This window comes from Macrotis lagotis, chromosome 4, assembly GCF_037893015.1.
Source record: "Macrotis lagotis isolate mMagLag1 chromosome 4, bilby.v1.9.chrom.fasta, whole genome shotgun sequence".
Lineage (NCBI taxonomy): Eukaryota > Metazoa > Chordata > Mammalia > Peramelemorphia > Peramelidae > Macrotis > Macrotis lagotis.
The window spans coordinates 268,600,432-268,624,101 of NC_133661.1; the positions used below are offsets into that span (position 1 = coordinate 268,600,432).

The 23,670-nt window shown below is 35.8% G+C and overlaps 1 protein-coding gene across 1 annotated transcript in view; it reads right to left on the bottom strand.

Annotated features, from left to right (window-relative positions):
* Positions 1-1,590: 1,590 nt before the first annotated feature.
* LOC141522499 (serine palmitoyltransferase small subunit A) overlaps positions 1,591-23,670 on the bottom strand; it is a 29,708-nt gene continuing 7,628 nt past the window's right edge. Inside the window, exon 2 of the mRNA XM_074235986.1 lies at positions 1,591-23,194. Coding sequence (XP_074092087.1) covers positions 23,091-23,194 — 104 coding nt within the window. The 3' untranslated portion in view covers positions 1,591-23,090. The remainder of the gene's footprint in view (positions 23,195-23,670) is intronic.

Sequence of the window (23,670 nt, forward strand, 5' to 3'; positions counted from 1 at the left end):
CCCATTCTCCTTGATTCTGTGTGGCTGGAGTGTTTCCCCCTCCCTCCCCCTTTCAGGAGGGAGAGATACTTCAGGAAGAATTAGTAAAGTAAGTGTTAAAAAGGGCCTTATTTTGAAGTTAAAGAAACAGCAAATATTATCAAATATGATAAACAAAGAAATCATAGAAAGAAATGCTACTTTACTTTGAAAATAGAGAAAATAAATTTCAGAAAGACAAGAGAGTGTCAGGTTAATCCTAAAGTGTATAATGTGGTTACCAAATGGCTATATAGTGGAAACTAAATAATTAATCTTTTTTCCAGAATGATATGGCATCATTAGAGCTTCAGAAGTTTATCAAAATAGATTCAGATATTGTTAGTTATTACAGAAAATTATGGGACATGTAAGGGTTGAAGAATAGAAGACCAACCCCCCCCTCCCACCAAAGAATCTAGGATGGTCTCTCTATAAAAGCTATTCAGTTTACTCTATTTGAAGAAGGGGGGGCAGGGAATATTCTAATTAGGCTAAGGGATTTTTAAATGACTGCCTTCTCCAGGATTTTAGCAGTTGTAATCAAGAAATGTTAAATATTAAAACCTTGGAATGAAAAATGCATTGTGAAAAGTGGAATTATATCTGTAGTTTATATAGCTGTATAAGCCATGTGACTCTAGTTTGGAATAGTATGAATTAAAGTCAAGAAGAGCTAATGAAAAGGAATGATGGAAAATGTGAGTTGTATAGTTTGAGTAAGAAATCTGAAAGTACTGGAAAGAAAATCCAGACTTGGAGAGACAATTGGGGTTTCTTTTGAAACATCTGTTAAGTATGGAAATTAGTAAAAGCATGTAGACAGAAGGTTTGAGCAGGGTTGACTTTGTATACAAAGGATGGATTTTGGGAACTTTGGAAAATGGTGTACAAATCATTATAAGAAAAGAAAGTATAGAACTGTAAGTCTATAGGGAGATATGTGTTTATATGATTTAAAATTACATTAAATTGGTACTTTTTCCAATGTTTGGCAATGAATTGATTAGAAAAATGATAAACCCTATAAAATGAAAAGTTTGATACGAAAGCAATTGCTAGGTGAATGTTAATTTTATTATGTTATTATTGATCCTATAATGTGCTAATCTAAAGATTGAATTGAATTAAGGGGTTTGTAAAGAATATGTTTGAATTTGGATTCTGATGTTTTATGGCCCCTCCAGAGTCATGGGAGTCAGGACAGACTTGTGAGTTAGCTTTAGAATAACTAAACAAGAGGAAGTTAATATTTTACAGTGATTGGAATGTGGATCATGTATTTGGGAAGAATATGGAGTGAGTAATGATAAACAGTAAAGGTAAAGAATTAGTACATATCACTTTGATATCTCAAATTGTGGGGAATCTCTCATTCCCAGAACATAGAATGCTCTAATATTAAGAAATGTTGGTCAGTGAGGATAGAATGTTTTTATAAGTGAGAGCATTGAGAAGTTAGAATTGCACTGATGAAGATAAGAAGAATTTGCAAACTTTTTAGGCTTTTAGAAAGAAAAATGATTTAAAACTAATTCGAATATGACTTTTGGAATTTAAGAGAAGTATGAAGAAAATCTTGTAGTCATAAGAAGGGATTTTTTTAGTAACAATTGGTCTTAAGAATTCTTTGTATTTTAAAAGTTTTAGGGAATAAAGCTTGTCACTGGAATTCCTTACAGTTCTACAGGTCAGGCTATAGTGGAATGTGCTAACAGAACTATTAAGGTGATCTTCGCTAAACAAGAAAGGGGAAGAGGATGTCTATCACAAGGAATTCTAGACAAAGCAATATATACGTATAATTTTTTACAAATTTCTAAATTGGACGATTTGTCTCCAGCCATGAGACATTTTATACAAATTAAGAAACAATTGGAAAGAAAATACTTTAAAAATAATTCTGAAAATAAATCTATGGTATTGGAGCTCGATGGCTCATGGTCTGGACCTTATAGAGTATTATATGGGATCCAGGTTTTCTTTGTGTTTCCACAGATCATTGAGTCAAATGGGTTCCTGCAAAAGGAACAAGAAATGTGGAAACTGAGGAAGAATCAACGAAAGAGAAGGCGAGGCAAGAGAGGAAGAAAGAATCATGCTCATAAAAAGACAATTAAAGATACTCATAAGAATATTTATGATGAGGTACTTGTTAACTGTAGAAAAGGCTGATATGACTTATCATTGATGGGCTTTTTCATTTCATCTCTACTGTGGTTGAAAGTACTATCCTGGATAGATACTATGCTAGAATTTATTTTACATGGAAATCTTTCTTGCATGTACAACGAAGGGGGTGTTGAAGCAATAACAAGTAATGAATCCATACAGAACTTTAACAAAACAATGACTTTCATGGGATTGATTAAAGGATTTCCTGTGTGCTTCCAGAAACAAATGGGAGGAATCTGGTTGAGCACTGAATGGAATTACACTAAAAACATTGTACCTGCTGATAGATGGTGTACTCAGATTGTGGATGGAAGGATGTATTTGAGGGATATTGCTGTAAAAACAAATAGAATTCTATACAAATTGACACCTGGAAATATCATTTATATACATGGAGATTAAATGTTACTAAGATACCTTTGAATGAAACTAAACAATATCAAGGGAACAGGTTAAGGTCTTCTTGTAATGCTATTCACTTATGTATCATTATCCTGGTTTCATGCCCTTTAAATATTATCATACTCATCAGTGCATCAAAGTACCTTTAGACTTTATGAATTATACAGAATATTTAATATCTTGTCATAATACCACAAGAGACATGCAAGATACAGGAGCAGTAAATTATCCTTGACTACAATATATACATGGATCTGGAATAGAGGTTAAAGGGATAGAAAAACTTGTTGCATCGGTTGGGGGACATACCGTGCAAGGAATGCCTGAATTGGTTAATATTGATATAAGGAATACTATAACTAGTAATATCACTATTAGTGCTAGGGTATGCTTGAGTGAGGGACATGCATTTTTAGTAGAAGGAAAATCTAATATTACATTAACTAAATATTCTGGTGGGTTATTTAATTTAACCTGTATAAATTGTTTAGTAAGAACCTGCATAGGCCTTAAATTTGCTATAGGTAGAAAAGTTTTCATAGTAACATGACCACATTATACATTTACTATTGTAAAAACAAAAAATTGGTATAGAACACGTAGTGATCATATTTTTGAGACAATTAATGAGAAAATATTATCCTTTCAACAGATAAACAGAAGATGTATTTCTTGTGTTATTTTGGGCATTACATTACTGGTAGAAGCCATTGGCCTCTACAGCCCTTGCCATATCAATATCTAACACTCAGAACCAAATAGTTGAAGCACAGGGATTACAAGAATTAATGCAGAATGTTTCAGTGGGATTTAAACACCAACCTCAGGTAGATGAGCAATTTTATAAAGCATTATATTAATTGCAGTAAGCCACTATGTTTTTGGGAGAAGAAGTACAATATTTGGAATTACAACAAAGGTTACTATGTGATTATAGATATAATCAATATTGTTTGACCAAAGTGCGATATAATGAATCTCAAGTAGAATGGAATGTTATTAGAGCCCAGCTACATGGATTGAGTATGGAAAATGTTACATTACAATTGTCAAAATTAGCCCAAATAGCTGATTATATTGACCAGGCAGCAGATTCTGATTTATGACCTAATCAGGTTTCAGATAAGCTGATTCAGTTCTTTCATACTCAATCTGGTGGTCTATTGCATGTATTGTTACCTTATATATTGCTGGGTATTGGACTTTTATTATTTTGCTTGTGTGTGCCCCTTGTGATGCAAGTCCTCATCTCATGCATAAGAAGGGTTTTGACTGATGTTTTTGTCGATCCTCTGAGACAATCCTTTTCTAGGAATCTATAGGGTGCTTCGCTGTTAAACAAGAAAGAGGAATTGTAAGGGGTTAACAGACAGAGTATGTGGCCATGAGGAGTTCATCCTGAGAGTCATGAGACCAGGGACAACAGGAATGTCCATATCAGAGTGCTCTGAACTCAGGAAGGAGCTCTGGCCCTTCTCTCTGTTTGTTCTTTGCCTTTCATCCTTATCTTGTTGAAGATTCTCAGGAAGGAGCTTTTCATTCTTACCTTGTTTAAGTGTCTCAGGAAGGAGCTTTGGCCCTTATCTCTCTGCCTTTCATCCTCATCCTGTTTAAGACAGGATACACACCTTTTGTGGCATGCCCATTACTCTTTCACAGTGCCTGGAGACGAGGAATGCTGATAACAGGGGGACTAGATTAGAGATGTAGAGATGTAGTGTCCTGTTAATAAAACCTGTTATGCATCTCTCCTGGTTGAACTCTCATTATTAAACATACGGGTCATGTACAGCTGCGCAACAAAGACCTTGGAACTAAGGTAGGACCTGGCTGCCCCAAAGGAAAAGTCAAAGGACTTTTCAGGAGGTGATGAGGGTAATCTGGGCCACTAATGTATTGTTGGTGGAGCTGTGAACTCATCTGACTTTTCTGGAGAGCAATTTGGAATTATGCCCAAAGGGCAATAAAATGTGCATACCCAAAACACCACTACTGGGTCTATACCCTGAGGAGGTCATTAAAAAGGGTAAAAACCTCACACATGTACAAAAATATTCATAGCAGCTGTTTGTAGTGGCAAAGAATTGGAAATCGAGGGGATGTCCATCAATTAGGGAATAGTTAAACAAACTGTGGCATATGTATGCTATGGAACACTATTGTTCTGTTAGAAATCAGGAGGGATGGGATTTCAGAAAAGCCTGGAAAGATTTGCATGTCCTGATGCTGAGCAAGATGAGCAGAACCAGAAGAACATTATACACCTTAACAATAACATGGGGTGATACTCAACTTTAATGGACATGTTTACTCCATTAGTGCAATAATCAGGGATAATTTTAGGGGATCTGTGATAGAAAATATCATCTTCATCCAGAGAAGGAACTGTGACGTTTAAATGACCAAAGATTATTATCTACAATTTTTTTTAAAAAAGTTGTTTTATATATCATTTAATTTTTCTATCTCTAATATTCCTTCTTTATGAATGTTTTTTCTTTCAGCGCATTCAATTTTGATCTACACATATCATAGAAACAAATGTAAAGACTAAATCAGATTGTCTTCTGTTGGGGGGAGGGGGAAGGGAAGGAAAGGAGAAAGGAGTTGTAAAATTCAAAACTCTACCAAAAATGATTGGTAGAAACTACTATCATATATAATTTGAAAACAAATACAATGTTGACATAATTTTTAAAAAAGATGAATCAGTGGAAGGTTTCATAGACCAGAGAGAAAAATTTGGATTTATCAAGTTCAGTGGACTGGGATATGATCCCAGCTCTGCCACTGACTTTCTAACTTGAGAAAGTTACTCAAACAGTATGGGTCTGTTTCCTAATAAATAAAACAATGGAATTGTCCTCTAAAGTTCTGTCTAGCTCTATGATCCCATCATAAAAATAGGATTTGAAGAAGATTGGTGTGATATTGGTACCATTGACTATGATGCAAAAACTAAAAAAGAATATATTTTTTGCTAGAATACGTTGGCATGGGTTTTTTTCTACTTTTAAAGTATATTTAATATTGTTAGCAGGACATCTTACAAGTAGAAAGGATCCCTTTTAAGTCAAGATATTCTATGAATTTGCTCAGGAGCAATAGGAGACAATTAATACAGATCACACTAATTACCTGCCTTAGGGAGAGCAGGGTAAGTTTAAATAAGTGATTCAGGACTTACCCCCCAAACTCCCAGATGTCTAAGTGTTGGAGTTTTTGATTTGCTAAATTCCCAGGGGAAAGGGATGAAGGCATGACCTAATTGTCCAAGTATGACCTATGGGAGTCTCTATAGACCAGAGAGAGAAAACTATTCCCAGGAGAAAGGACTATTCTTGAGGCTCTGAAGATAGGGAGGTATCCTTCTCATGCCTGTTTCCAGGCAGCAAGCAAGGTTGAAGGACTAGGGAGACATTATCTCATAACAACACTTCTATGTCCAAAGACCTCTTCTCAGGCTTAGCTCAAATTCAAAGTTTTATTTAACCCCAACAAGGCTATCATAGAGGAACAACACAGTTTCAGAGGTATAAGTCTCTAATTATTACAGTTAAGTAATTAAGTGTCTGAACTCGGGTCCTACTGATTCTATTCTCTGCGCCACCTAACTGTCCTAGATTATACACATTTTAAGGTCCCTTATTTACTGCTGTTTTGATTAGAGTATATCATACATTTCCCTCTACCTATTTCTTCCCCTTTTTTTTAGTCCTCCCATTTTGCAATTTAGTCTCACAAATAACAATGAACAACATTGATTCACTTGTAGATGTGAGACATTGTATTTCAGATCTGTTCCTCCATCATTTAAGTTAGACTTTTCCATATCTCTTAATGAGTTTTCTCTGTAAAACTCTCAGTTATACAATTATTATAGTAGATTTTCACCCTAAAGCTTTCTTTCTTTTTCCTGGGGTAATTTATTTATTGTATATTCTCTGGCATCATTTTGAGTTCATATTTCTTTTGTCAAGACAAATGATCTACTTGACTTTTTTTGGTATCAGAATACTTCAAATACTTAGGGAGATATTTAAGATTTTATTTTTTTTATTGAGGATCCATATTTTTACATCAGTAATTAGGCTTTGATTTGTAAGGCATATCACTTTGTATTATATCTTGAGTACCTTTGCTCTTTAAACCATATTTTATTCCTTTTTTGGTATCTGATTTAGATTAGTTTTACTTTATTTGAATTTCCTTTTCTTTCTGTTTAAAGTCTTCCCCCTCATCACTTGCAGAATTTGTTGTTTGTTGTGGCAATTGTTAAATGTAATTACTATGTATCTTGGTGTTTAGATCATGTTTCACACTATCATATCCTCTCCCTCCTCCCCCACAAGCCCCTTCCATGACTGTCTGAATTCTTTGATTGACAGTTTATGCATTACTTGTATAGAATCATGTGTCCTAATGTAATAATATTAGAAAATATTATTTCTAGAAATATTACTTCTAATTCTATATTTCTCATATATATTAGAATTTTTTTGCTTCTTCATATTGTCTTTTACTTCTACTTATTTATATTTCTTTTTTTTTAAGGTTTTTGCAAGGCAAATGGGGTTAAGTGGCTTGCCCAAGGCCACACAGCTAGGTAATTATTAAGTGTCTGAGACCAGATTTGAACCCAGGTACTCCTGACTCCAAGGCTGGTGCTTTATCCACTACACCACCTAGCTGCCCCTACTTATTTATATTTCTAAGCAGTTCCTTTGTTTTTTTTTTTAAGTGATTTTCCACCAGCATTTCAAGTTTCTCTGTGCTGCCAATTATTTTGCTGTGCAAGCCATAAATTCTTCTCTTGTAATTCTTATTTCTATCTTGAACCATTTAGGAACATGCTGTGCGATTTTATACTTTTATAAATCTACAGGGTCACCTTCCCCATTAAGATTTAAACTTGTTTATTTTCCCTGTTGATAGACTACTTAGGCTCAAGGTTTTTATTTGACTATTTTATTTCCTTCTGAGATCTTTGGAAATGTCCTTTCCCCTTTATATTTCCCTATCACTCACTTTAACATTTCTTTTGTTTTTCCCCTTAGATTTCCCAGGGGCTGTACCTAAAAGGCTATCTCAGCCTCAGCTCAAGCTGGGGATTTTATTATCAACTGGCAAGAGTCCATGGGACTTCAGAGGGGACAGAACCGGTCCCAGTTGGATCACAGCTTCATTTTATTCATCAATCCAGGTGTGTCTCTTTCCTCCATTCTCACATGCTGGTGATCTGCCTCAGTTCCTTCTTTTTTAAATTATTTGTCTGATTATTACTGCAAGTACAATGAGTATGCTGGCACCCCAGGTACAACATGCCTTCACCTTCCTATACCTCTATGTCTTTTGTGAAATGCAGGTGTCATAAGTTGGAGTACAGTTGATTTCTATTACTTGTCTCAGAATAGTGGAATTGCTGAGTGAATCCAAAACACAAGTCTTTGATTCCTTTTATATCACCCTATTAGAGCAATAGGAGACAATGGGGTAGCAATGGTGAGTGAGCCTGTTAGGGATTAACCTTTTTTCTTGTAGTTCATCAGGTTATCTCCTTAGTTTTTATTTTGTTTTTTATGTTTTAGCCTGTGTAGACATCTCTAATTGCTTTATTTCTTATGCATAATGTTGGGGTTCACATCCAGAAATGCTGGATTTCAGTACAGAATGTGAAAGAATTCACTAGATGTGGGCTGTCTCCCAAGCAAGTAGGCATTTTTATTGGGCACTGTGATGGCACAGTGGACTGAGAATTGGGACTCTAGCAAAGAGGGATCTGACCTTCTCATTTAAATAGGGAGAGAAGAAGGAAAAAAAAGAAATAAAAGTGTTTTTAGGTGATTAAATCTAACGGTGAATTCTGGATGTCATAACTTGGTGCAATCAAGGGGCAGTTAGAACTTATAATTAAATTATAAAATGTGTTTGCTAAGGAGGACTTTTGGCTATCAAAGAAGAACTCAGGTGCCAATAATAGGTAATTAAGTCTCTATGCAGACCCTTATAGCTAATTGCTTTATTTCTTATGCATAATGTTGGGGTTCACATCCAGAAATGTTGGATTTCAGGTCAAGGATGGCCTTAAGCAGATCTGGAGCAGTGGACACTGAAAAAGAGCAAACAGAAGACAAAAAGGCCTTGGGCAAAAGCAGAGGCAACAGAGCCAGTAACTAAGTCATAGGTAGAATTCCTGATTGTAGGAAGGACACACAGAGCAGATCTGAATGTTGGGGAGGGACGCTCATTTATTAGGGCCCCACATTACAATACTGCTTTTGGAAAGTATTAAGACTTCATTAAGTTTGAAGAAAATGTATAGTTCTCCTTCATGTTAATCATGTCACACCTAAATCTTGGGGATGATTTTAACACCTTTGAGGAAAAACTAGCTTGGTTTGATTGTCAGTCAGTCAGTTAATAAGCATGTAATGATGTTTATTGCTGTGCTCTGGATACAAAAAATGGCAAAAGACAATCTCTCCATCCCCCCAAATCTCATAATTTAATTGGGAAAACAACATACAAAGAACTTTGTACAAAGAAGTGAGAAGAGAAGTAGATAATAATCAACAGAAGGAAGGCACTATAATGAATAGATATTGGAAAATGTTTCCTGTTCAAAGTGGCATTTTAGATGATATTTAAAGGAAACTGAGAAGGCATAAGAAAGAGATGAGAAAGGAAAGCATTCCAGGCATGGAGGACAGTCAGAGAAAATTTCCAGAGCCAGTTGAAGAGTATGTGGTAGATGGACAGGCTTCAGGTATTAGAAGACTGGAAAGATAAGATGGGCTACATAATGAAGGGTTCTAAATATCAAATGAAGGTTTTATAGTTAATACTGGAGGTGATAAGGAGACACTGGAGTTTAGTGAGGAGAGTGACATAGTGATCTATATTTTAGGAAAACAATTTTAGTTAATTAATGTAAGATGGATTGAAGTGGAAGAGACTTGAGGTATACAGCCCCAATAGCAGGCTACTATTGCAATAATGGTGTGTTCCAGATGTTCAATGAAGGGTAATACCTCTGTGGAAGGGCTTGCTGAGCCCTTTTCAGGGCTGCTTATACATTTTTGGTGTCCACCTGACACTCAACTATCACCCCTGTCCAAAAAACCTATAGCGTGCACGCGCACAGACACACACACACACACACACACACTAATAAACTGCCTCAGCACACTGGCTTAACCAAGTTAAGGATAATGGACTGGTCTCAAATCCTTCAGTCAGTTAGGGAGGTGTCTATCTCTAGTATTATAAAGACTTCCCACAGTGAAATGGGTAGATGAGAATGATGGAATGAGTATACCCCAGCCCCAAATCCCTGTCTCCTGACAGAATAAAAGATCAAGCACACTTTAACTCTTGTTTAGGCCAGCCAATAAGAAAACAGTACCACAGGGATGTGGACCTGGAACTTTAGAGCATAAATCATGGAAGGGACTTTCCCTAAGGCAGTGTGTGCACACTACCCTTCTTTGCTGTCCTTTGGATGACCTTATGATGAATTCAAACTAATTGTAATATCATTATCATACATTAAAACCCCTTAAAGTGGGCTTTTCTGTATGCAGTTTCACCCATACTATGTGGCCCCCTCTCTTAGAAACTTTTTGCCCACTCCTCCACTACCTGTTGAAAATAACGCATGCTGAGCTTTTTAAAACTATTGCCTTCTTCTCATTTGAGGAAGCTAGCCTGTTAATCATTAATAAATGTAATTGCTTGATTCCAGAGGTTTGAGTCTTAATTCTTTAGAGACAAACATGTGATTTGAGTTCAACAAGAACAAATGTTTTCCAGAAGTCATGAAGGTAGCTTCAGCAGGAGCTATGGAGATATCAGACTCCAAGATTATTCACTGCATCCTAGATTATCATCAGTCATCCTGGCTTTTGGTCTTGCCACTGAATTTCAATGACATTGGGGAGTGTGGCTGTTGACTTTGTGCAACTCTGCCTCACTTTAAATCTAATTCACTCACCAGTCATGACATCATCCCATGATGTCATTGATCTACTCCAAAAAAAATAACGGATAGACAGCAACATTTCAATGATCCAGGTGTGAGGTGATGAGGGCCTATACCAGAATGGTGGCAATATCAGAGGAAAGAAGGGGGCATGTGGAGGAAATGTTGCCTTGCCAACAGACTGGTTATAGGGAGTGAGAACTGGTGAGTAGTGGAGCCTATGAAATAACTTAAAATTTAAAAGCACAATAGGAAGGTGCTCTCTATGAACTTATCTAACAATATTTCAGCAATGAAGTGCTAAAGAAATGTCAGGTCACATGGATTTATTATTGGAAATGAAAGGGTTTATACAAAGGGAAATTTAGTACCAGTTCATTGCCACTATATATTACAGAAAAATTGTTCTTAAAGATCCTAAACTTAGCAATCAAGGAAGATTATACAAAGGAAAAAAAAAACAGAAGCTGTGCAACACATCCTTAAGGATTGTACCTTCTGAATATCTAGCAAGAAATGACCTGGTAATTAGGATTACACATCTGAAGTTCACAATTTTTCATGAACCAAGAAATAATAAATGCCAATATTATAAATACAAATGTCCTTAAGATGTCCTCAAAATGACCTTAAGAACTGAAATCCAAGAATTATGATAGATTTGACTTGTTGGCTACCATGACATAGCAAATCTCCATAACAACTTAGGGATATTTTAAAAGATGTCACTATATTTACATTTATAATCACTAAGTTGCATGGAATGAAGAACTCTTAAGCTGCTCTGTCAGGTACATCCTTGGCTACTGAGGAGCTTTGGATCTATTTTATTGGCAGTTGTAAGCCTTGCTAAATACTGATCAGGCTCAGAACTTGCTATCTCAGTTCTTCTATCCTGCAGATTTTTATTGTTGTAGTTGGTAAATTTCTTAGGAGCTGAGTGACAGACCTTCTACCTCAGGACACGAATTCATATAAGTTTTCCCATGTTTTTCTGAAAGTATCTTGATTGTCAAAAGCACATTTTTTCCCCATCAAAATCATATCCTACAATTTGTTTAGCCATTTCCCAATTGATGGGCTTTCCCTTGATTTCAAATTCTTTCCTGATGCTATAAATATTTTTGTACATAAAGGTCCTTTTCCTATTATTCTTTTGGGATACAGACGTAGTAGTAGTATTGTTGGGTCAAAAGTTATGTAATTTTTATATTCTTTGGACATTGGTCCAAATTTCCAAATCTCCACAAGGGTTGGTCCAAGTCACATTTACAATGCATTAGTGTTCCAATTTTCCCATATTTCATCCAGCATTTGTCCTTTTCCTTTTCTGTCATTTAAGTAAATCTAATAGGTGGGAGTTATTTTTAATTTTCATATTTTCATTATTAGAGATTTAGAGCATTGTTTCATGACTATTGATAGCTTTGATTTCTTTTTCTAAAAACTGCCTGTTCATCTTCTTTGACCAATTAGGAACTGGGAAATTCTTAAGTTTTATAAATTTGGATCAGTTCAATATCTATTTGAAAAGTAAGGAATTGATTAGAGAAACTAAAATGTTTTACCCTAATTTTCTTGGAATTTTGATTGCATTGGTTTTATTTCTGCAACCCCTTTTTAATTTCATGCAACTATTCCTTTATCCACAGATCTCTGAGAGTTGAATTTTTTTTATACTCCCCTGTTTGTTCACCTTACCACTCTTTATGTCTAATCATTCTGACCTCCTTGGTTTTCTGCCTAGTTTCTGCCAAACAGCATTCAGGTTTTCCCAGAAAAATCTTTGGATTTCATAAATGCTAGATTACTATAGTCATTTACTACAATGTATTGGGTATCTAATCTATTCCACTGAGCTACCATTATTTCTTAACTAGTACCAGATGATTTGATAATTATCATTTTATATAGAATTACCACCTTATAATACAGTTTGAGATCTGATATAGGTTAACCACCTTCCTTCATATTTTTCTTTCTTTTGTTTGTTTAAATTTTCAACTTTTTGCTCTTCTGGATAATTTTTCTTTGTTATAACAAAGTTCAATGACCATAAAAAGACTAAAAGTATTCAGACAGAGTCCTTGGTTTTTGACAATGCAAAAAAGCTGAAGGGCAGCTATGTAACCCTAATAAGCCAATGGGGACCAATACCAGGGAACACAACAGCTGCTGATGGACTGACCTGGCAACCAGTTTCCAGCCTCAGAGATTTCACTGCAATGAACTGAGATCACAATTATAAGACAGGAGAATTAGAGTAAGACAGAGACTTGGGAAGTGTGGTAACAAAATTCCTGGTATTTCCTTTATCTCAGGGTAACTTCTACTCCAGGGACCAGGGCATGAGTGGAATATCACCACTAAGCTAAATTCAAATCCTATCACACACAAAAAATAACCTTAGCCTCAGTTTCCACATCTGTAAACTGGATATAATAATAGAACCTATCTCACTGCAATGTTGTGAGAAACAAGTAACATATATTAAATGTTTTGTAAACCTTAAAAATGATGATGATGATGATGATGATGCAGCAACTTGGAAAAGGTCAAGTAGCAACCTAAGGAACCTAATAAGTCATTGGAGTTTGTTGTTGAGGTCATTTGGTACTAAGGAGAATCTTCTCTCCCTAGTAGAGATCTATAGGGAAGCTCTCAAAAGTCTTTAATGATAATGTTGGTTAAATCATTACCCAACCCATATTGAAGTTATCTTTTGTCCCTTTTTAGGGAAATAGTATGGGGTATTACACATACCTGATCCCAAAAAAGATAAATTGCTGTTATATCTTGCTTACCAATGAGGGACTGCAAAGGAAGAGGTTAAGTTCCTAAAAGAAATGGGGTTGATAAATTAGATGTATGTAGGTCCTAATATGGACCTACATGTCAAAAACTTATAGCTACTCTAATTCAGGAGTAGATACTTAATAGATCACCCAGATAACTTCAGGCTTTAGCTATGGGTTTTTAATTATATAGGAATAGTCTGACAGAAACAGAGATCAGGACAGCTGCAACCCAGGCAAATAGTTGGATGGAGGCAAAGATCGATGATATTCTCTTTGGGAGGAAGCTTTGAGTGTACAGTTCCTAAAACGCAGGGTTGATAAAAACATAAATGATGATCAGCCTTTGGAGATACCAGTAAAAGTACTAGGAAAATATTTTGTTGCCAACTTGGAGGGCAAGTTGAGCCAATATACAGTTGACAACAGTGGAGCAGAAAAGCTTTCAGAGATCTGGTGTATACTGCATTTGTTCATTTGGGTTAGAACATACATAAACATCAAGTCTGGTTTGAAGGAAATGATAGGGAAATACAGAAGATGCTAAATGAAAAATGAAAACTCCACAGCGTTTACCAGCAGGGTAGTTCATCCATTTATAATAAGGCAGCATTTAATTCCATCGAAGTACAAATGAAGCTAAGAAAGACACAGGATTCTTGGCTCAGTAAGAAGGCAAATGAAATTCAGTTATGCAGAGAGTAACAATCCAAAGTGCTTTTATGATTTCTTGAAGGCTATTTGTGGGCCAAAGACATATGGTGCAATCCAACTACCCCATGCTGATAGCGCCACATTGATTAAGTGATAGGGACATGATCCTAGAGAGGGGCTGAACACTTCCAAAGTGTTTATCATCAATCAATGCAGAACCTATTGACTGTTTACCTTAAATTGAAGTCAATCCATCTCAAGCTGAAGTTTTAGCTGAAGAGATTTTGACTGTCATTAGGCTCCTTACACGTGGCAAAGCACCTGGTGCTGATTCTATTCCAGTTGAGATTTACAAGGTTGAGAGATCTATTGCTCATACAAACCTAGCTAAAATTTTCCAGATTATATGGCATGAGTTCAAGGATACTTTCATTGTCCACCTCTAAAATGGTAAATAGGTTGTCCTGTGACAATCACAAGGGTGTTTTCTCTCTTATTCATTGATGATAAGATTCTTGCCAGAGTTCTTCTTGATCCTTCACCTGGAAGATGGTCACCTACCTAAGAGCCAACATGGCTTCAGAAAGGGTCAAGGAACAGTTGATAAGATGTTTGCTGCCTGACTAATCTAGGAAAAATGCCAGGAGCAGAACAGAGGTCTGTATACAAAGTATGTACATTTGAGCAAGACCTTTGACACTGTCAATTATGAAGGCTTATGGAAAACTATATCAAAATTTGGTTGCCTGGAGAAGTTCATTAGTATTGTATGTCAGTTCCATGATGGCATGCATGCCAGAGTTCTGGATAGTCGACGATACTCTCATGATTTCCCAGTCACCAATGGAGTGACTTTATTTTTTTTAGTATGATGTTTTCAAGCCATGCTTTCAAATCTTCATGGAGGATGAACAAAGCATCAAGGTCAGCTACTGGCACTGCAACTTGAAAAGTCAAGACCAAGGTGGTGGGAATGTTTGGTGCATGATTTTCTGTTTGCAGATTATTGTGCACTCAATAGATCTTCTTAAGTTGAGAAGCTTCAAAATATGGCTCGATTTTCTGCTGCTTGTGCTAATTTTGGCCTAACAATTAACACCAAGAAAATACATGTGCTCCATCAGCTAGTACCACACCATTCATATGTGTAACCATCAATTATAGCAAATTTAAATGCAGTGGATAAGTTCACTTTCTTTTTTCTTTTTGGTCTTTGCAAGGCAATGGGGTAAAGTGACTTGCTCAAGGTCACACAGCAGGTAATCATTAAGTGTCTGAGGCCAGATTTGAACTCAGGTCCTCCCGACTCCAGGGCAGTGCTCTATCCACTGCACCACCTAGCTGCCCCAGTAGTATATTTTCCAAGGAGCTACACATTGACAATGAGGTTGATGCTTGCATTGCCAGAACTAACTCAGTATTTGGGAGGCTCTGAAAGAAAGTATGGGAGAGAAGAGGTATTAGACTGCCTACCAAACTGAAGGTTTACAGAGCTGTTGTGCTGACCTCATTGTTATATGCCTGTGAAAACTGGACTGTCTACTATTTCCATGCCAGAAAACTGAATCTTTTCCATTTAAATTGTCTTAGGAAGATTCTGAAGGTCAAAATAACAGACACTGAGGTTCTTCCTTGAGCTAAACTACCAAGTATTCAAATGTTACTACAGAGAGTGCAACTCATTAGGGTCCCTTCAGTTTCATCTAAGTTCAAGCTCTTAGAAATTGACATCTGTACTGAGACCATTTTGGGAACCTCTATGCAGGTTATTTTGTGCAGGACACAGGAGAATACTTGGTGTTTGAACTATCCCATATAGTTAAACAAATAATACTGGAGGTCATGGAGTAATAGATTTCTTTAGTGATGGTTGAAGAAAGCACAAACACTTCTTGTTCCCCACACAATAATCCTGTTTAGTCCATGAGGAAAGTAGCACAGGGAGCTGAACAGTCACGCCTATCACAACTAAAAGTTATTCCTAACCTCTTCAATGTCATTGACCAAGTAGTTCAGGTCCAAGGTGAGTGAGTGAGTGATATGGGATTACTGATGTCATCCATGCTTTTTTTCTTCATTTCTTGTCTGAGATGATTAAGAAGCATTTTGTTTAAATAGGTTTGACAGACATCTCAAGTTGCACTTTTTCCATTCTTTGAAGGAGTAATGAAATAGGTCCCTTCCTTCTGACTGTTCCTTCCATCTTATGTCACATTCGTCACTAGCCCAAACTCCAATCATTACAAATGGGTCCACTACAAATGAGTACTATATAACCTCAGCTGGGATCTCACAACCATTAGGTAAACTTCTATATATCCTTTATCAGCTCATTTTTCCACCCTCTATAGTGGTTCTCCTAAACCATCTCTCATGGCTTATCTGCCCCTTCCCCCACTCGCATTCTCAGTTGACAATTTTTCAGAAAAAATGGAAGCCATTTTCCATGAACTCCTTCCTTTCATGTCATCTTTCAGATGTGAGCATTTCCTCTGCTGGTTCCTTATGCCTGGAATGTTCTTTCTCTTCTCTTCCTATTGGCTTCTTGGAAGTCTCAACTAGAACTTCATCTTTTGTAGGAATCCTTTTCCAATTCCTCTTCATTTTAATGCCTTCAATTATTTCCTATTTATTCCCCCCCCCAGTTTGTAATTTAAATTGTGAACTTGAGGGTACTGTCCTTTATTTATTATTGTATCCCTAGATTTTAGCATAGCACCTGTAATATTCTAGGTGCTTAATAAATTCTGATTGACTTAGGAATGTACTATTGAAACTCAGTTCCCTATAACGTAAGAAGGAAATCTAGAGATTACAAAGTTATATTGGATGAGATTTTGTTTTATTCTGCTTTCTAATTCTTTCTTGTTAAGTCTTCTCAAATTCCCAGACTCTAGTCTCTAATTCCTTTTTCCTTCCTTCTTTGGGGCATCTAACCCAGGGAGAGTGTGTATTTACAAATACTACAAAAATGATATTGATTTTCTTATGTGCTATTAATAATCTTTTGAAGAAATTTCAAAATGGAAGTTCAAAAGTATTTGAGGAATGTCAGGATCAAATGAAATATTTGGTTTATAAAGCACTTTGCAAAACTTAAAATACTCTAAAAATGCCTAACTTTTAATATCAGGAACTGTTTTTTGTTGTGCTTTGTATTCCCAGGGTTTAGTACAGCACCTGGCACATAGTGGACTCTCAATAAATGTTCACTAACTATCTAGCCCCAGTCTCTCTTCTGAGTTCCAGTCCTGTCTCACTTGCTGCCTTTTGGATCTCCTATAGGTATCACCAAATGAACATGTTTCAACTAGAAGTCAGATTTCCCCTAAATCATAAACTCTTTCCAACTTTCCCATGCTTTTACACTGGGCTTCCTAAATTTCCTTAGTTTCCTTGAAGGCTCAGCTAAAATACTAACCAAAAGAGCACTGTTATCTTCCAGGTGCAATAATGAAGCTAAATTTTACTTTCACAATGTTTAAACAGGTAAAATAACAGCACATGCAAAGTTATGGAATGGATGATTATTGATAAACACTTTTTTGGGAATGTGGGATTAGATTTTATTGCAAGCCTGTGATAAAACCCTTTATTACCTGCAAGAAAAAGGTTTATCTCACATAATGAAGATGTTAACAAGAGAAAACAATTATGTTCCAGGGCCTACATTAAGAGCTGGGGATACAAAGAAAGGCAAAAGAACTTTAGCTGCATTTATAGGAACTCAGTCTAATTGGGGAGACAACTTTCAAATTATGTACAAAGAAAGATAAATCACAGGGAAGGTACTAATATTAAGGGAAGAAAGGTTAGCAAAGGCCTTAGTTGAGATTTCAAGGTGGAGCTGAAGGAGAGAGTTCCAGGCCTAAGGGCCAGTCAGTGAAAATGCAGTGAGACAAAGTCACATGGTAGGAATAGCAATGAAGCCAACATCATCAGACTGTAGTTTTGTGATGAAGAGAAAGGGATAAATAAATTTTGGAAAAGTTTATAGGGACCAAGTTATGAAGGGCTTTAGAAGTCAAACAGAGGAATATATATTTGATCCAGAAGTAAAAAGAGCCACTGGAGTAGCTGAGCACTAAATGTGGGAGAGGTTATGATATTGTCGGTTATTTAGGAAGATCACTTTTCCCTAGGAGAAGGCGTCTGGGCAAGTAAGGTCAATTTATGATTAGTTCTAGTCCTGTCACTGTTTCAGTTAAATTAGTAAAGTATTTTGAAATATATGCTTTAGTTCTTCTCTATATAACAAAGGCATAATTTACCATCAACTATAGAATAATGGCTTTCTATGAAAATCCACAAATCATTTACAATCTCTGTAAGGACAGGCACCTAATGGTGACTTGGTAGATAGCATGATGTACATGAAGCCAAGGCTTGTTTCAATTCTGCCCCAAATCCTGTGACCTGTTCAAATCACTTTCAGTCTGTTTCCTTATCTGTATGAGTAGGATTGTTGGGAGGACCAAAATGAGATAATATGTGTAAAGCACTATATGTTAACTATTGTCATTATTAGTTTTTGTATTCCTGAAGCCTAGTAGAATATTTTGCAATTACTAAGTTTTCAATAAAGGTTTTCTGAATTGCAAGGTGAATTATTTGTTTACTTATGAAGTACACATTACTATACAAAAATAATATGGAGTGCTCAAAGTTTGACACATCTGTCAAATTTGTGGGATTCATAATAACCTAATCTTTACTTCTCTAATAGAATTTTTTAACATCAATTATACCTTTTCTACTTTTAGATTTTTTTTTGCATACCAACTGTACTAGTCATGTTGTGTCATTTCTTTTTCACAGATTAGTACTATCAATTAATCAATAAACATATATTAAGCACCTAGTATTTTTGAGGTACTGTGCTAAGTGATGGGGATACAAAAAGGCAAAAGACAGTTCCTGCCCTTAAAGGAGAGTATAATCTAATGGAGATGACATGTAAATATGTACAAAGCAAGCTACCCAGTATAAAAAGAATTTAGATAAAAAGGGAAAGCACCAGAATTAAGAGTTATTAGGGAAGGCTTCCTTGCAATAGTTGAACCTTAACTGGTACTTAAAGGAAGGTCACTAGGTGGGAATAAGAAGGCTGGAAAGGTAGGAGGGAGGAGGGTTATGGAGAAAGTTCATTTTAGTGACTGAATGGATAATGGACTGCCTTGATAGATTCACCCACAGGTTACAATGCAATAATCCAGGCATGAGGTGATAAGAGTGCACTAGAGCAGTAGTATTGTCAGAAGAGAGAAGGGGGGCATACAGAAATGTTGCAAATGTGAAATTGGTAGGCTCTGGCAACAGTTTGGCTATCTGAAAGTGGGAAATCAAGGATAACTCCACATCAGAGGGATAGGGAAGATGGCATTGCCTGCCACAGTAAGAGAAAAGAGGAGATGAAGAAATATCAATTGTTTTAGATATACTGAGTTTAAGGTGTCTTCTGGACATCCAGTTTGAGATGCCTGAGAGGCAGTAGCCAGGAGATTGCGACACAGAAGGGGGTTACCAATCATGAGCATAAAGAGGGTCATTAAATCCATGGGAGGTGATGAGATCATGAAGTGAAGTAGGATAAATGGAGAAGGTGCAGAACAAAACTTTGAGGGATACCTGTGGTTAGAGGGTGTGACCTGGAAGAAGATCCAGCAAAGACAGAAGAAATGGTCAAATATGTAGGAGATCCATGAGAGAAAGATCCTGAAAACCTAGAGAAAATAGACTATCAAGGGAAGAGAGTGAGCAATGGTATCAAGAAGCCAAGGAAAATGACAATTAAGAAAAGACCACTGCATTAGGCAACTAGGTCATTGGTAACTTTGGAGAGAATATTTGGTGGAATTTTGTGGATTTGGTGGAATGATAACACTGGAAATTAGATTGGAAGAAGAAAGTGAGAGGAAATGGAGGCAACTATTATAGATAACCTTTTAGAGAAGTTTAGCTAAAAAGGGCAGAAGAGATATAAAACAAGAAAGCATCAGGTATGGAAGAATCAAGTGATGGTCTTTTCAAAAGGAAGACATGGACATGTTTAGAAGCCCCTAGGAAATGAACCAGTTGCTATTTGAAATTTCCTATCATCTTGTGAAAAAAGTCCCTGACTCTAGTCATTATCCCTATTTCTTCCCACATCACCCCTGGAATGAATTAGTTTTATTGTATGAATTTTTGCCCTGATGAGGCTTCCATGCCATTTTTAGGCAATGCTTGTAACACAATTTCCCCTCTTCCAGATGCCATTTGTGTTCTTTTCCCCATCAGAATGTATGCTCCTTGAAAACTTGCTTTCTTGCATTTATGTCACTGAACAGCAAGCACTCAATTTATTAATGTCTTTGAAATTTTAAGAAAATTTTTTTGCAAGGCAATGGTGTTGTGACTTGTCTAAAGTCACACAGCTAAATAAAATAAGTGTCTATGAGGTCAGATTTGGACTCAGGTATTCTTGATTCCAGGGTTGGTGCTCTATCCATTTCACCACCTAGCTGCCCCTGAAATTTTGAAAATTTGCTTAAACTCACTCTATTATTTTGATTCACATAAAAATCAGAGCTGTTTAGTATCCACATAAAAGTAACTTCATTTTAAGATGTAAAACTATTATGTAATTTAGTCCCAGAAAATTGGTTGGGGCACCAACAGATTAAATGATTTTTTATGGTCACAGATCTATAGGTATTATGTTATAGGTGGGATTTCATCCAAGTATTCCTGACCACAAAGAGAAGTGAAGGCAATGAAAGCAAGATTCAAACCAATGGTGGAACAGAACAGGGGTCAATATTCAAAAAGCTTAATGATATTTACAGTAGCCAGCAAGTACCACATTATATTAAGGAATAGTACTGAACATAGCTGAAAGGAAGAGAGATAAACTTCAATTAAATATTCCTGCTTAATACTGAGCATGAGAGAGGTGGTAGTTAAGTGCTTTGTGGGCTTGTCCTACACAGTAAGATAATTTTTAAAAAGCATGGAGTACAAATAGATGCTTTTGTATTTCAAAAACCTTTAGTGCAACACCTGGTATTATTGGCATGCAATTTTAATTAATATAAACATATATCACTAGAAGTCCAGTAAACCAAGCCAAATTAAAGCAAGCAAGAAGCAATGTTGGATGGTAATAGAGAGCCAGTCTTGGAGCAAGAAAGACCCCAGTTCAAGACCTGACTCTGACCAAGCTCTGTAACCATGGGCAAATCACTTAATTTCTTAGTACCCCAAATAGCTACATGTTTTACATGAGTTGTTCATGTGCATGGATCTTCCCTGTCTAAAAGAGTTTCTGGGATACTAGAGGGGCCTTGTCTAGTTCCTTTTAACTGGACAGAGCCAGTGTGTAGAGGCAGAAACTGAGCTTAGATTCTCCTTGATGCAGACTCCAGCTTCCATTCTGCCAGGTCAGAATGCCTCTCTAATAAAGAGTTAACTAAAAAAATTATTTGAGTCATGTACCCCTTGGACAGTCTGCTGAAGTGTAGGATACTCTTTTTAGAATAAGTTTAGTTTATTATATTCATAATTGAAGGAATGTCAAATTTCAGTTGGAAGTTCTTGAAAAATTCTTTTTTCCCATTCAAGTTCATGGATCCCCTTAAATCTATTCAAAGAACTATTAAGAGACTCTCTCCATATTCTTAAAACATACAAAGATCTCTGGGTAAAAGTATTATTATTCTAATTAGTCATATTAGGGATGAAGACACATAGGCTTCAAGAGGTTTAGCAACTCTACATTTCCATATAATTAGTATCAGTATAAGATATATTAGTATCAGTATAAGATTGCTTTCTTATGTTTTTCTGACTGTAATTCAGATTTCCTGGTCTACTCAAAATGAGGGATCAGAAATGTTTTTGAGACTTAACTTCTTTAGGGCTCAGTTTTAGTGTACACTAAGTGTCAACTAAGTAGTCTATATATCTGAGTAAGGTCCCTCCCAGCTTTAAATTCTATGATCCAAAATAAATATTTCATAATGAGCAGAATCTAGATAACTAAAACTACTCCTGAGCATACAAAAACTTACAAAGTTCAACTAAGTATTCCCTCTTCATATTATTTGTATGCAATTTTAAGGGTACTCCAAATACTACCTGAACCATCAATAAAGAAGAAAATACTAGATGAGGGTCAGAATCTTAGATTTTTAAATCAAGACAAAATGTGAAATGCTATTTTAACAAATTTGTAAAGTTCTTTGGATTGTCGTTTTCCTAAATATTCAATGTGAACAATAATATGCTCATTTTCTTTTCAGTACCAGTCGCAATCTTGAAATTCAGTTTTACAGGATTAAATGTTAGTAATGCCCTTTAGAGAAATCTTTTACTTTTTATTTAATAAAACTACTTGAAATCAGCATTCCAAAATATTGCTAAGTAAGTTAATTATTTTTCCAAGGATTTTATCTCAGAACTTTTTCTGTGTTCCTTTATTGGCCTATAGAAAGATTTTCTTTGCTTTTTCACTATTATTCTCTATTTTGTATTTTAAAATAACACTAATGTAAAATAAATGTTTTATAATGAGCATGGTCTAGATAGCTGAAACTACTTCTGCGTTTACACTTACAAAGAAGTCTCTTATGTTCAATTAAAACATTCCCTCTTCATCTTATTGTTATTTCTACAAAATTATGGTGAATATTATAAATATATCCAGGTAGATTCTTGTGCTAGACAACTGCCAAAGCAAAAGATCTCAGATTAAAAAACAGAAGGCAATCAAAATGTACTCAGTGTTACTTTAAGAAAAACTTTCACAGAACAATATTGAAACAGTTCCAAAGATTAAGAAAATACTGATATTTAGAGTACAAACAACCACAATGTCAAAATAGACAAAACTATTATATAAGAGAATATCTGAATAATGAAAACAACACAGGAGTTGGGATCAATTCCTTGTCCTACTAATATGGAATTTAGTCTTTATATTCATAACATATGTCTGGAATCTGTTGAAGTCTCATTTCACCAAAGGAGACTGCTTCTCCCCTTCAAATGGGTCTCTGGTTCATTGCTTCTTGAGCACCTTGTATTCATTGTACAATTTCAAAGTAGTGTAATATTGCCAAGATATGTTGAGGCATGAAGATGTATCCAGTGTATAATGCCATCCCAACAATGGAAACCAACATGGAATCTGAGTTTTAATTAAGGAAAACTATTAAGTTGTTTCTCTTAGTACAATCAAGAATCTTAACAAAGATAATTTAAAAATATTATGAAAATGTATGGTCTAAAAAAGTAAACTCAAAATTTTAAAATCAGGAACACTTTATTTCTAAAGTGTTTTATAATTAAATAATCACAATTGGCAAAGCATCAAAAAACCAATACAGGATGTAATTTAAATAAAAATTATGTAATAATTTAGACTACAGGGGTGGCACATAGAGCACTGGCCCTGGAGTCAGGAGTATCTGAGTTCAAATCTAGCCTCAGACATGTAATAATTACCTAGCTGTGTGGCCTTGGGCAAGCCACTTAACCCCATTGCCTTGTAAAACCTAATCATCATCATCATCATCATCTAGACTATAAACACATCAGTTTATGTTATGTTACTTCAATTCTCAATCTTTTCAATACATTTTAGAAGTACTGTTGTATGTCAGC